The sequence below is a fragment of the Pocillopora damicornis genome, chromosome 7 (assembly GCF_964200805.1).
Source record: "Pocillopora damicornis chromosome 7, jaPocDami1.2, whole genome shotgun sequence".
Lineage (NCBI taxonomy): Eukaryota > Metazoa > Cnidaria > Anthozoa > Scleractinia > Pocilloporidae > Pocillopora > Pocillopora damicornis.
This window is the reverse complement of record NC_142676.1, coordinates 6,669,964-6,682,500: the sequence shown is the minus strand read 5'-3', so window position 1 is coordinate 6,682,500 and position 12,537 is coordinate 6,669,964. Positions and strand designations below refer to the sequence as shown.

General features: G+C 37.3%; 2 protein-coding genes across 2 annotated transcripts in view; one reads left to right on the top strand and one right to left on the bottom strand.

Annotated features, from left to right (window-relative positions):
- LOC149042284 (uncharacterized) overlaps nt 1–4,645 on the top strand; it is a 19,497-nt gene extending 14,852 nt beyond the window's left edge. Inside the window, exons 14-21 of the mRNA XM_089212286.1 lie at nt 193–290; nt 552–614; nt 1,179–1,308; nt 1,757–1,837; nt 2,247–2,354; nt 2,960–3,097; nt 3,205–3,264; nt 4,118–4,645. Coding sequence (XP_089068412.1) covers nt 193–290; nt 552–614; nt 1,179–1,308; nt 1,757–1,837; nt 2,247–2,354; nt 2,960–3,097; nt 3,205–3,264; nt 4,118–4,138 — 699 coding nt within the window. The 3' untranslated portion in view covers nt 4,139–4,645. The remainder of the gene's footprint in view (nt 1–192; nt 291–551; nt 615–1,178; nt 1,309–1,756; nt 1,838–2,246; nt 2,355–2,959; nt 3,098–3,204; nt 3,265–4,117) is intronic.
- Nucleotides 4,646–7,977: 3,332 nt separating this feature from the next.
- LOC149042281 (uncharacterized) overlaps nt 7,978–12,537 on the bottom strand; it is a 44,529-nt gene continuing 39,969 nt past the window's right edge. The window contains exon 9 of the mRNA XM_089212783.1: nt 7,978–8,426. The gene's annotated coding sequence lies outside the window, so the exon portion shown is untranslated. The remainder of the gene's footprint in view (nt 8,427–12,537) is intronic.

The window sequence follows — 12,537 nt, the reverse complement described above, 5'->3', positions numbered from 1 at the left end:
AGCTTGAGGAATTTGATTGTCAATGAAATTCCAATGAGGAAGAGTCACAAAGCCTTAGGGAGGGATTAAATGAATTTTAATGAACGATTCATAAAGTAATTAACGCCAGTTTGTTGAAAAAAGAAACAAAGCATCAATCAACACAGCCGTGATGCTGATGTCAATAAACTAAACAGAATGTTTTTGTTTCAGCTCACAAAAACAGCCTTAGCGCTTGAGTATTTGCCCGGTGGGGACTTTGCTGGAGTTCTGCGAGCCCAGGGAGGAAAACTGAGTGAGGAACGCGCCAGGTACGATTTAAATGAAAAGAAGTTTCAACGCCTTGTGAAGGAAAACAGCTGAGCATCACGGAAGTGTTTAAAATTGTTATCCTAATCGTCACGCATGTTCATTAAATCTTTACCAACATGTAGGCTTTTTCTATGCCGCTGTCAACGCATTCAGTTTTAAGTTTGCAGACTTGCAGTTGCTTACTTTCTTCTGACTAAGACCCAGGTTACAACTTAGAAAGTCAATTAAAAGTATTCATACGACAACGTCTGGTATTTCAGGTTTTACGCCGTCGATATCGGCCTGGGATTGAAATATTTGAATTCGAAAAAAGTCATCCACAGGTATGTTTGTGGCATAACGTACTCTGGAATATCTCATTTCCCCGGTGTTTTGGAACCCTTTATAAAACAATACAGACGATATTGATAACCATAACAGTAACGACAGAGAAAATGACAACAACAACGATAACAATAACACTGACGACAAGAATAACAGGAACTAGAGGGATTATGGGAATGATAAAGAGAAATATTTGAAAAATAACGCAGCCAGTATACACCCATTTCTTTCCGATTGCTACAAGGATACAAAAAAAATTTTCTCGTTCATTCCGGCTTAATTCCAATGTCGACTAACTTACCTTCCCTGCCTAACCAGCTTTCTTGATGCAAATTGGCTGAAACATAATGCACCGCTAGCGGTCGAGAAAAAGAAAAAAAAACTTGTTTTTTGAAACCGAGGAGCCACAATTGACATGAGCGGTATGGGATTGGAATCGAGAAAGAACGGGTAGAAGATTTTCCATTGTAACAGAAAAATTGATGCAAATCTGGTTTGCCCTGATGTAAAGTAATGTACACTAAAAATGAGTGAAAGAAGTTTTTGCCAACTTATTTCATCAGAGATCTAAAACCGGAAAATATTCTGGTAACCTCAAATGGCCACCTGAAGCTCTCAGACTTCGGTCTGAGCGAATTTGTCGTCTTTGCAGTCACTGGAGTATGTGGAACTTATCCATATATGGCGCCTGAGGTATAAGGCTTGTAGCAGATTACCCTGAAAAGTCTTTGTTCAAATCGCTACTGTTTTTTTCTCACTAATTATTTATCTTCTCTATGGGTTTTTAAGAAAGTTCTTCTTTCTTCTCCTCCTTCTCTGAGGGTAAAATGTATTCCTATAATCTTCCGCTATGGTCAATCTTAAATCAAGGCATTGTCAAACGAGACCCAACAATTTTCTCGACAATAAAGGGGTGGGTAACCTCTCTGCTTGTTACGAGAATCTGAAAAATTACGATAAAAAACATTTTTTATGCCTCTCCGCCCTCAGTTTCGGACAACAAATAAAGTAGAAAGACCCCCCTACTACACGATCCTGACCGCGCCCTTGTTGATACACTGATGTTTCAACCAAGCTCACGCAGTTGAATTTGTTAATACACTTTTTGCAATGCCAATAAACTCCACTTAATGTGTTACAGATGATCATGGGAGAGTCTTATACTTACTCTGTGGACTGGTGGTCCTTTGGCGTGACTTTCTTCCTGATGCTGATCGGCAAGGTTTGTACAAATAATATTGCAACAACTCACACATTGCAAATATGTTTACATTTGTACACAATAACTCGCCCTTCGGAAGGACACAAATGCTTATGAATCAAACTTTTGACAATGAAGTAATCATTAATTGCCATTACCTTTCGTCCCGTGGGAATAGGACACCTGCCTATGGCAAACATGGTAAGGGGAGACTCCACCCGAAAAGGGGATCTGTTTTAGTCTTCAGATATCCTAAAGGTCACAGAACAGATTCCATCAAAGGGACAATCAAAGAGTTTGGAAATATTTTACCACCGAGAGATTTGGAAGACAATTAAACTTCCACTCTGATATAAATCATCAGCCCATTTCAATAGTTTAGAAAGGCGTGGAGTGATTAATTAAATATTTTCATTTTTCTGCTTATCAGCTACCATTTTATGGTAAAGACAAGAGACAACTTTTCGAAAACATCGTATACACAACGCCTGATATCCCCAATTGGCTTGGGAGAGAGACCAGAGATTGCCTTTTCAAGGTCAGCCAACGAAATCCAAAGTTATACGATTTAAGTAAATAACTTTCTTCTAAGAAAAGTGAGGATGTCCTCTTTTGTTTTAAATGATACCGATTTTCTCAAAATTATCAGACATAACCTCTGACAATTGATCTCCTTCTGCCCCACTGCAAAATTAAGTTTGATTAAAAACATTGGCATTTAACATGCACAGGTGGCCCGAGGAATCATAGAATTGCTTCGGTAAATTTGACGCAAAAATCACCAAGATTCCGGTTAAAGAGGAAATACAAGAAATTTACAGATCAATATTTTCAAATTTTTCAAGCTGTAACTGACATCCTGAGGTGTGTACTCAACAAAATTTAAAGTAAACGTTATGAACGAACCAAAATTAATTGAATTCAAAATAAAAAATTAGATCATTGAGGTTTGCGGATCACAAACTTTTGCGATGAACTAAAAGGACCCAATGTAATTTGCACAACAAGTTTAAACAACTCTCTTTTTAAGGTATTTCTAAATTAATATTTTTGGCAAACACTGTAGAGAAAATAGTGCACTTCATTTTTTAAGTCAGGTATTTCAATTTTAACGAAACAAATCTTTTATTTCTGTATAAGCAGCTTCTCCAAAAATGCCCGGATGTGGGGCTTGGCGTTGACAATTTCCAATACCATCCGTTCTTCAGCTGTCTTCAGTCTTCAGAACCTTTGGCACTTGCATGTGGTTCATCCGCGGTAAATACGACAGCAGAGAATGAGGTATGCTGATATCAGTGTCAATAGATCCAAAGTCAGTCCATTTGACTGTAAGGGTTTCATGGCAGAGAGTGCTTCCTGAAAATTGCATCTTCTCTACTTCTTTGTAGATTAACTACATCTCTGGATTTTCATCTTTACTGTCAGACGATGCAAATATCATCATTGCGGTAAGCGTAAAATTCTCTTATTAAAAGATAAAACAAAAATATATTCAAAGCCGGGCCCCTTTTTTTTACCTCTTTGGAAACGATAATTAGCCTTAATAATTTTCTCTCTGCTCAACTTGACTCAACTTGACGCCAAAAGTGTTACAAAAAAAACTTTTCGACAAAGCTTCAAAAGAAAAATTGATAAGGTAATAAGCACCAATGAAAATATCAAACGAAAACAAATGAGAACCAAAAGTAAAGTGATAAATTTTACGGGTCAGAAGCGCGGAAAAACAACGATGATCAAGTCACATGCAATAACTTTAAGTATTTTATTTGATTGGTTGAGAAAGTAGGGCAAGTTTCCTTGGCAACAAACCTTGTGCAACTTTGAACTGCCGATCACCACTTTGAAGTAGAAGTGGTAAATATCCAGTTTAAAGTGGTTATTCTCAATTTAAAGTCGCGATCGCCAGTTCCAAAAAATGTGTCTATAGCAAAGCTCTAAATAAGCATTGTATTTTTCGGTTGCGAAAGTGGCCACCTACTCTTTTCCCTGGCTTACACGCTCTGCCCACCGACGAACACCTAAAAACATAAAAACTAACAATGACAAGTCTACATTTCACCATAAGACAATATGCAACAAATACAAACGAACCGAAACAAACATACGCCACGTTCTTCAGAAATACCATACAACATGCGTACCAAAGTTCACAAAGAACTACAACGTTCGAGCTGTGGTTGGAATATTTGCTTTTGAGTTATTTCACACACTCAAAGTTCATCAACCCATCCAACAACTCATTTGTTTATCTCGTTATTAAATCAATACGTTTTTCGAATTTGTCTTTTTATCATGTTCTAGGATGACGCTCTTTCAAATTAATTACCACTGAGTTTGGGGGTTTTTCAAACCTATGTCAAAAAAGATGTGAACTTATCAATGTAAGTGAAAAGCAATTTTATTGAAACAAATGCATCTTCACTGGTTCTGTATGGATGCAAAAATAGTCTTATATCGTACATAAACTGACCTGTTTTCCAATGAGTAGCTCAAGTGTTTCACCTCTCACACCCTAACTGAGTCAGTTTGTATATTTTCCACATCGTTCTCTATAAGTTTCCTATTTCACTGGCAAAGAAAATTTTAATGAAAATCAACTGACTTAGTGCAGTTTGTTGTGAAATCACAAGCGTGATTTCAAAATTGAACGAGCGACGACTGATGAATGAGTGAAATACGAATGAAATAATCATAATGTTCGTAACAAAAACTGCATTGATTATTGAAAGCTAACCGTAGCTTTAGGTTGTGGTAACTTATAGAAAGTTCTTTTTCTTCTTTTCAGATGTACAATTGCACTTAATAAAAGATATTTTCGATCGAACTTATCAATGTGTCTCTTGTTTGTTTGTCACACCGATAACTATCCATTACGTGAGATCCTTCTTCTTCAATCAAAACTTATGGCAAATAACAATCGTCTTAAGAAACTTTAAAAACAGGGAGCCTCGGAACGTAGAGTAAAATCAAGTTGCTGCCAATAACAGGGACTTTTTCTTATACAGCGTATGGCAAGCTGCCGATCAGTTGAGGCAAGCAAATAGTGGGCAGGCGAAATTGGCAAAAGTATAACGACATCTTCACCCAAAAACAGCTACGCGTCTTGCTTGAGGTACTTGAGAACGAGGTGCCTGAGGTGCTTGAGAGTGAGTTGTGTGCCATGAATCAGCGGTTATTGCGCGTAATGGCTAACGTAAAATTAGACTTCTCTTCGTTCGAGCGTTTCCTTGCGAGAATTCATAGACTAGAAAATAAGTATTTGTCTCTGCGAGAATAGTTGGAAAATAAGATGGCTACTTGCCACCGACCCCGCGACATGCACTGTGGTCCAACAAGAAGAAACGAGGAACTTAAATTCCACGAAAATCGAAAGCTTGTATTTGCCACCACGCAATTATTTTGCATTCGCAAAAGTGGATTTCAAACGTTTTCTCAGACCCATTTACGCTCAGGTAAATGGGTCTGAGGGTTGATTTTAATAAATAAGGATAAACTTGTCAGTATTAATTTCGGACAATTTTACCCTTCACTCGAATCAACCCTAACCAATACAGGTTACTAGCAAATCAAACTAAAAAAACCTAGAGCCTTAAACACTGAAATATTTTTTGTTTTGTTGTTGTTGTGATGGACAATTTTACTGTTTGGTCTATTTCAGGTTTCGCTGGTTAAAGGTACATTCAACAACAGTGCGTAGTATCTTCAACCTTTGCTTATAAAAATCTTTTTCACGACTATCGGTGTTTTGCCTCGCTAAAAGGATTTAGGATAAAATTCCTTGAGAGATCTGAGGTGTTCTTTTTGAGATGAGCCTATAAATCGGTTAAATATTTATCGTTCAAAAAGACTATTATTCCTATTTCCAATTTTCGGTAATACATTCATGATTTCTGTCACGAATATAGAACAGGGTTCCACACCGTCTTAAAAAAAATTAACACTTATTCCTTAATAGAATCGAGAGATTCGTGTAGTAGGTGTGGTAGGAGTAATTTGTAGTACTAGAGGAAGTTAGGTGTAGCAGGTGAGGTAGGTGCAGTTTTGTGTTGTAGGTTTAGTTTGGTATTGTAGGTGTACTTTGTTGAAGAAATGTAAAATGGTTTCCTTGTTTACATAGCCTGATGTAAACACGCGGGAGGTTTGACCAAGTGTTACATCAGACTATGTAAACACAGAAACCATTTTACATTTCTTTTATAAAATAACTAATGAAAGAGGAACGAACACCGTGTTTATATACGCTCGTGTAAAATGGTTTTATGGCCAATCAGAGCGCGCGTACTATTTGAATTATTTTATAAAGTAGTTTGGTGTAGAGCATGCAGTTTGATTTAGTAGGTGTAGTTGGGTATTAGTTGTTGTAAGTGGTTTGGTGTAGTATGTGTAGAAGGTTTAGTTTGGTGTAAGTGCGTGTAGTTTGGTGTAGCAGATGTAGTTTAGTGTAGTAGATGTAGTCTGGTGTAGTAGATATTGTTTGGTGGACTTCGGCGTAGTAGATTTAGTTTAGGGTAGTAGGTGAAGTTTTGTGAAGTTTGGTGTAATACGTGCAGGTTGATATAGTTTCGTGTAGTTTCGTGCAATAGGTGTAGTAAGAGAAGACTACTATGGTGGGTGTCGTAGATGTAGTTCGGTGTTACCTACTACAAGTAAGGAGAGTTTGGCGCAATCAATAAAGCGCACGGTATTGCCAAGTGTCTTTACATGCGCCTTTACAAGCGTGCGAAACAAAATCCTCCATCTCCAACGAGAAGAAACATCTGTCATCTGTTCTTGTTACTGATGGTTTTTCTTCCTCTTCCATGCAGAGTAACAAAAACCACGACACAAACCGCCATTACTGAACCCCCCACCGAGTTCAGATCCACCGCAGACCTGCCCTACGTCAAAGGCCTCTCTGAACAAATTCGCCTCTTTTAACAACAACTGTTTCCAAGCCAGCTACGATAACACCTAGTACGCCCGAAGGATAACGTCGACGCTGCTAAACAGGATGGCGTATTCTACAGGATTCCCTGTGAGTGCGCAAAGGTTTACAACGGCCAAACAGGTAGACCTATGCAGGAGAGAATCAAGGAACACGACAGGGATATCCTACTCCCTAAGACGCTGACCTTTGCCGTTTTAGAGCACAACCACCGAACACGCCTGCTCTGTAAAGACTAAAGTTAATTGATCGTGATGCCCATTTCTACACACGCAAGGTAAAAGAGGCAATTCACGTCAGACTTCACCCTAACAACATTAACAGGGACAAGGGAATTGAGTCTCAGAAGCCAGAAGCCCGATCAAAAAACACAACAGCAGGAGGGCCGTGCGGCAGCTGACCATAGAGAGAAACTGATCCAAAAGTTGCACCAATCACTGCCATCGAATTCCATCCAAACTCGTTAACCCGACATGTTAACAGTATTACAAGCTTCTGGACTAACGGTATTTTTCAGGGATCTTAAAACACCTAAAACTGAGTTAATTAAATGGCGCGTTTCCCTCCCTTTAATTTTTCAACGAAATTTACATTCAAAACAAAAAACAAGAGTTTCGAATTTGTTTTACAATAAAAAAGATACAACAATGAGAGAGCAAAGGAAGCCCAGGCATTAAAAACTTGCCCTTTTTCAGCCTCGTTTCCGTGTCCTGGAGGGGCTCCAGATAGCTGCTAGCCGTAATTTCCTGCGCAAAACAAATTTCAATCTTGAAATATTCATTTCGTGATAAAAACCCTTAACCAAGTTTACAAGCAAAATTTGAGCCAAATCTGTGAACGAGCCTGTCTCATTAGCCTCTCGTTTTACAATTGGGTAATTGGTTTAAACAGCGCTCTCAAAATATGTCGCAATGCCAATACATGAACACTCTATCACGTTCAAAGGCATACGAAAAATCTGTCGCAGTTTTGGTAATACTAAGATTCAATACTGACCATAAAAAATCTGCCATTTTAATTCCAACAAATCTTATGATCATGACACAATAACTAATTATAACTAAGTATTAAAATTCCTCCGAAAGTTAATCAAAATTTCCATTCGACTAAAATAATCAAGCAATCAAACGACTGATTATTTTTCAAGTTCTATGGAAATCTTTATACATGCATAGGACTGTAATAGCTTTATATAAACCTTAAGGCAAAAACCGATTAAGAAAAAAAATTGTAAAAACACTGTGGGAAAACGTTTTCTAGGTGTTTCAACTTGAATGTAAATGTAACACCTAAAACTTGTTTGTAGATAACAACCTCATTCATGTTAAATAAAAAAATGTGATGATGATTTCAAGACATCACGAATTAAAAATATTACTTTTAACCTAGTTCGAACAATTCATTAAAGATCAAAACACTGAAAAGTCCTTTTCCTTTTGCGTGTCCAAATCCTTATAGCTCATAAGAGCATTCAAGACAAGTGGAGAATCAACTTTTGAAAAAGCAGAGATCAGTATGGGCTCTTCAGGACTCGTTCGGTTGTCCCTGCTCTCAATAGAGGACTCTTACAGATATTTTGTAGGTAGCCGTGTGGTTTCTGCTCCAAATATCAACGCTTGCGGGCAACTTTTTACTTTGTTGGGTTTCGTCTTTTCTATGATACAGCTCCAATTCTCACTGCCTTGACTGAAAAGTAAAAAAGTCATAATTCAGGGAGAATCGTTGAGATCATATAAAATTTTTCATTCAGCCTTGCGACATGAAACGATAAACTGCCCAACAATTATTATAGCAGAAAACTGTATTTACTCCTGTCAAATTAGCTAAGAAAAAGTCTGTGTTCACTCAATTTAAAAGCATCTCAATTTCCTTTTTCTTTTCATGTGGTGTAAACCACGAGCGAACAAGATTAAGGCGAATCCAGCTGTGTGTGAATCAGCCACCCGAGAGGGTGTGATGTGCTCTCTCAGGATTTCCCACATTGAAGTCGAAAAAAAGAAATGATGTGCTTGTAGCCGGTCCATCACTTTGTAATTTCTTAACCAGACATTTTTTTGTTTCACAAACATAGAACGTTTTTCAGCAGTTTTAAATACAAAGGAGCCACGAGTATATCTCCTTATAAGTCAAAAGAAAGAAAACTGCAACGAGTCTCGCAGGTTCATTCATTTTGGTAACCTCTTGGTTTATATCAATAATTTTTCTGTATAATATGTCTCTTATTGACGAAACCGTCGTCCTTAACAATCCTGAGAAGGAACTTGGGCGAATTTACGGCTGCTTAAGCTCATGATCAAGCTTGTCCAGCTGAGGGGTATTACGTGTCATGATTAACAATTACTCGCCGCAGGCTCAGTGAATATTGTTGAATAATCCCCGAGACTAATCATCGGAACAATTACACTATAGTAATTTATAATATTAAAATTTTTTAGTACCTGTTAAACCGCCATCCTCTGAATCGGTTTATCCTCCAAAAGTTGTCATTATTATTTCTACATGCCTGAAAATATCAAGAATAATACGTTTAAAATTTCGATAAAACCATGAAAGATTTCATATTAACGAGCAATAGATCAGTCTACAATCCCTTGTCACGAGTAAATAACAAATCTCTTCAAATGTCCAGTTTAGAAATTAAAATTGTTCTTCTACTTCATGAAAGTTCTCGCGCTTGTCTTTTTCTTTGTTTTTGTTCTTTCTCTTGAATTGTGTGTATATTTTTAATGTTTCTGTATTCCTATTACTTCTTCCTGCGATTGAGACTTAGGCTCAGTCATTTTCTTTTCAATATAGGACACAAACTATCCGCAATTCAAAATCCTTTTTTCAGTTCCCCGGATAAGGACAGTTTCCTTCATATAAAACTGAATTGACAAGGATGAAGACAACCTCAGAGTTATACTGTTCTTGTACCAAGAGCTCAAGCGGTGCACATAATATTGGAATCAGCCATGCTGTAGTTTCATAAATCTCTCTTGGGCAGATAAATCAGCTACTTCGATGTTTATTATGTTTATTTTAGTGTCAGCATTGAGAAATAATTCCTTCATCGAATTCAAACTAATAAAGAGAGAGGAGAAATTTTTTGCTCGGGGGTCGAATAAAGAAAAATCGTTTTATCCGTCACGAGTGTGTAATTAAGAGAATCTAAGCATCTTCGAGGATTCAATCTCTAAACCCGTAGATCTCGATGTTTTTAATTTCTTCATTCGACGATGGAGCTTGAACTTTACTCTCTTTCTTTATTTATTTTCAGACATGACGCTTTCGACGATTCAGATCCCAGGAGAATGCGGGAAGTCTTGTCAAATATGAACCCAGCGTATGTCTTGACTCACTAACGAGGTCTTTTGTAACTTTGGACTGGAGATTTAGATCGTAAAATTTGAATTTTAAGGTTCGAATCCTCGAGGGAAACTAGCGATTTTTCTTTCTCCCTCGCTTACGACGAATTAATGTCATATTTCTCTGATTCTTTCGTCGTAAGTTTAAATTTTTTTTCATGTGTATTTAGTCATTAATCCAGTACTCACCTGTAACTCTTGTGAAATTGTAATTTTCCCCGCAAGCGTATAACAAAACGGTTTACTTGGTAACACGAGCAGTTTCGAAGAAGCTGAATACAATTATGAGCTTATTGAACTCAAAACAAAAAATGGTGTATCATTTGTTAAATTTGTAAGTCACGAATCTATTTTTTGGTCATGCATGCTATTCTACTTTTCAATCGTCATGCTGGAACTGAACGTCAGATAAATTTATAGCTTTTCTTTTTCGTTTTAAGGAGCGGAGTATATAGTAGGTCACAAATATGAATGCAACGCTGAGTCTAACTTCCCAGCGGCCAGGGTCTCATGGACTAAATGTCCAGTAGTCAGGAATTTTCACAGAAATTCTACCGAGAGGTTCTTTCAAACGTCTTAAGAGTGTTGAATGCTTGTTAAGAAATTTCATACGATTCCAAAGTTTAGTAAGTTTTTTGGTTGACGAGTTATTGCCTAGTGTCATGTAAAGAGCGTTTGATCCGCTCATGAAGTCATTTCCCATGCGCCCGTTACCTGTCACGTTCTCGTTGCCTTCGCGGTCACACAACAAGCAAGAGCTGCCACTAATTAGTGTTAAGAATTACTAACAGAAATATAATTCCTTGAGTGAGGCTTAAGCGTATAACAGGGCGTTTATAGGTTAAATTTGGACTGACCAAAAATCACTGTAAATTTTTCAGGTGCACCTAATGGCCGGCAAACTTAAAACTCAACTGACATCATTAGAAACTAAAACCTTACCGTAGCTTGAATTTATCTAACACTTTTAAAATGTAACAGAAAATTTTCTTTTATATCGACAATGAAACATTTATCAAAGAGACTAAATTTTGATCGCAATCGAAGGATTCAACACCAACGGATTCATTTGCGACTTTGATCACCGCTTGTGTCATTAGAGAAAATCGAGAGAAAATTTCCCTATTAATTAGCGCTGGTGCACACACAGAGTCATCTGCAACCCACCTTCGGATACGTTGGTGGCTGGGATGCATGCGGGCACTGGCCTGGACGTTAAGCCCTCAGCATTTTCTTCGGCAAAGCTGGCTTGGTGGCGGGCCATACCCGCCTTCATAAACAGTAATGCCGCCACAAGATAAATATACCCTCAAAGATGATTATGAAAAAATTTTAAAATTTGCTTCTCAGCAACTGCTGGTAAGGACCACCTTTAAATAAACAAAGATAGAAGACCTCTTTGGAATAGATACACTGAAGACACTACTGCAACTTTGAAGATCTGTTGAATTATACAATTCTTTTTAGTCAGCCTGTTATTAGAGTATTTTGCATATAGTTGGGTAAGAGCAGAGTAAGAAAGAAGTTCGAAAGAAGGTTTATTCTCCAACTACAATGCTTTGTATCTCCAAGACACTTCGCTGATCAAAACTTTCTTCACGGCCATCGGCGTTTTAACTCGCTGAAGAGGAGTTGAAATCAAATGCTTTGAGGGACCTGAGATGTTCTTTATATAATCAGCTCATAAATCGGTTAAATATTTGTCGCTAAAACCGAGAATATTTTCAATTTTCCCAATCAACGAAATTGTGCCAAAAGCAGGAATTTCAGATAAAGAACGCTTAGAGTTTTGTAATCGATGAGTACCGGGAAAAGGCCGTTTTTGAGTGTTTCTTTCGTAGGAGCTAAATGTTTGGAATATTTTATCGAAAATTCCGTGTAAACGTAGCTGATTTCTTCTTATCATTTCTTTTTTTAAAGCTTCCGAACTGGAAGGACTACTTGCTAATATATAGCTGAACTGCATAGAGCGGGCCCGGCATATTCCAAATTCCAAACCCCATCAAACCTTGAAGTTTGAAAGTTTCATCAGAACTGTTGGTATATTTAGGTCACCTTCAAATCCTGTGGAAATAATGCGATAAAATTTTCGTTTAATTTAAGCTTAGAGAAGATGAAAATCACGCTGTGGCAAAAAAACAAACAAAAACAAACAAACAAACTGAGCAAGTCTTTAGTTTGAATTTTTTTTTTAATTGTCAAGGCTTCAACTACACCTAATACAGCAAGCTTGGAAAGAGTACAGAACTAGACGAAGAGTAATAATTTTTAGCCTTAGTGATCTAAATTTTACTTATTTCATCTGTAGTCCGTGTTCAACTTCTACATTTTTAAACATCCCAAAGACCAAAACAATTGACCGTAAAGAGAGTGAATTTTTTGTCTTTCAAAAATTACGATTGCTCGTTTATTCCAGACTGAACAAGAAGACAAGCAATCATTTGATTACT